Raw genomic sequence first — 2,127 nt, 5'->3', positions numbered from 1 at the left:
ATGAACAAACAATGAACAGCTGTATTTGTATTAACTAACATTACAAAGATGAATAGTTACTGTAATAAATGTTAGTTCGTGTCAGTTAATAAATGAACTAATGTTAACTAATGAACCTTATTGTAAAGTGTTACCGGAAAATGAATCAATATTAAGTGAGTTTATGCAAATATCTGCCAGTGGGAACTGAAAAATAAACTGAATTCAAAGGGAAAACATTTCGCTTTAATGTTTAGACATTTGTACTGGAAAATAATAATAATAATAAGACCATCATTTCTTGTAGTGTAGTCTCTGTGAGAGTCATAAACATCTTTGAATTCATTTTCCAGGTCTACATATCCTCATTTAAGAGCTGAAGTACTCTCAAACTCGCATCTCACCGCACTGATGCTGTCCACGCTGGGCTGGCTGTTCACTCTCATGTGTGTGTGTGTGAACGGGAAGGTTTCGGAGCGAGAGATCTTCCCTTTCCCGCGTCCAACCGCGTCGCTCGGACAGTCCCTGTGCCTCATGAACTCAGGAGCCGTGAATCTGCGCAGGAGCCTGGTTCCCAGTCCCGAGATCCCCGAAGAACGAGGTTTGATCCGCTCGGGCTCCAGCTCTTCCCGACTCAGCAGAAGTTTGCTCTGTCTGGAGGATCTGGGAACGCTGGAATCTTTCCAGCTCTGGGATTCCTCCAGGTTGATGGTGTCGCTCATCTTTCCGCAGTAGAACTTCGCCACGAGAGGTTTCTCATCCTGAAGCGAAGCTCTTTTAAATCTGCTGGCGGATCTGTTGATTTCCCGAACGTCTCCTTGGTAGGACTGTTTCCGGAGATCCAGATTAAACGATCGGGCTTTTCCCCAGAGCGGCGCATCAATGTCCGACTCGTGTTCTGCACTCCGAGTTTTGAACTCTGAGTTTTGAATCTGTTTCGAAGCGAACATCAGATCATGATCCGTGTGGGATGTCGGCGGACGCCTGAAGTGGATTCGCAGGTTGTCGCTGACACGCATTTGTCTCTGAAACAAAGCCGGAAGGAGTTCCTCTTGTCTGCTCTGGATTTGTTTGGAGAAGCGCTCCAGAACATGTTTCGGGAGGCGATTGGGCCATCGGAGATCTTCCACGGGTTCTCCAGTGCTGTTCGTGGGACTCACCGTCTTCTTCCCGCATCCGCTGAGGGCTTGAACGCACTGGTTGTGTCCGAAGAAATCCGCGACTTGCGCGGCTGAGTGTCCGGCGTGGTTGGTGAGGTCCAGTCTCAATCCGAGCTTCTTGAAGGCCCGCACCAGGAACTCCAGAACCTGGTTGTGTCCTCCGCACGCGGCGTACATCAGCGCACTGTTTCCCCAGGTGTCCGTGAGCTCCGGGTCAGCGTTGAACTGAACCAGGAGCTTCACCGAATCCAGGAATCCGTGTTCGCACGCGAGGCTCAAAGCCGTCCGCCCGTGATCGTCACGCTTGTTCACATCCGCACCTTTTTCCAGAAGAAGTTTGGTGAACTTCGCTCGGCTCCCGTGCTCTTGAAGGCTCACGGCGTACATCAGAAGCGTTTGCCCGTTTTCGGCTTTTCCGTTGATGATCCTCCCGTCCAGAGCGTCCAGAACGAAACGGGCCAGGTGGACCTTCCCGCTCTGCATGGCTTCCAGGAAGGTTTTGGTGCCGGATCCCTGACACAGATCCTTGGGCCTCAGCATGGTGTGTGTGTGTGTGTGTACTAAGAGTTTCTGAGTCCCGTCTGAGCAAGCGTGTGTTTTTATACCTCAGCGCTCCCTGTGTTGCTACGGAAACAGGCATCCGAGAGCGACGATGCTCATTCACAATCGCCTCCTCTTTTCTCAGACAGGAGGGGAGAGACACACTCATTCTGTGACAAGAATTACTCAGTGGGAAAAACACGGTTTGTTTTATTCTCCTGTCTAAAAGGATATAAAAGGATCCATCGCCCGAGCAACAGCGTCCTTCTCTTTATCATTCCCTTGAGTGCATCAAATACACTACACATACATTTACAGAAGAGGTTGAAACACAGTGCTCTGTACAGTTCAAGTCAGTGCATTACGGATGTTTAAATCACTGAGTCACGCTTGATGAGCTGTTCGTTAGTATATGCAGATTAACACACATTCTGCCTCAGTCCAACAC

At 49.3% G+C, this 2,127-nt stretch overlaps 1 protein-coding gene across 1 annotated transcript; it reads right to left on the bottom strand.

The window, feature by feature from the left end:
• Positions 1–291: 291 nt before the first annotated feature.
• ankrd63 (ankyrin repeat domain 63) lies at positions 292–1,692 on the bottom strand. Its single transcript, XM_079853695.1, has one exon. It carries the CDS (start codon positions 1,677–1,679, stop codon positions 345–347), a length of 1,335 nt encoding a protein of 444 aa, XP_079709821.1. The 5' UTR covers positions 1,680–1,692; the 3' UTR covers positions 292–344.
• Positions 1,693–2,127: the final 435 nt, after the last annotated feature.

This window comes from Squalius cephalus (genome assembly GCF_949319135.1).
Source record: "Squalius cephalus genome assembly, chromosome: 20".
Lineage (NCBI taxonomy): Eukaryota > Metazoa > Chordata > Actinopteri > Cypriniformes > Leuciscidae > Squalius > Squalius cephalus.
Note: the sequence above shows the minus strand (reverse complement) of the source record. Positions and strands in the feature narration are given on the sequence as shown.

Coding starts and splice junctions, on each gene's coding strand:
- ankrd63 (XM_079853695.1), bottom strand. CDS start 1,679: ATGCTGAGGCCCAAGGATCTGTGTCAGGGATCCGGCACCAAAACCTTC.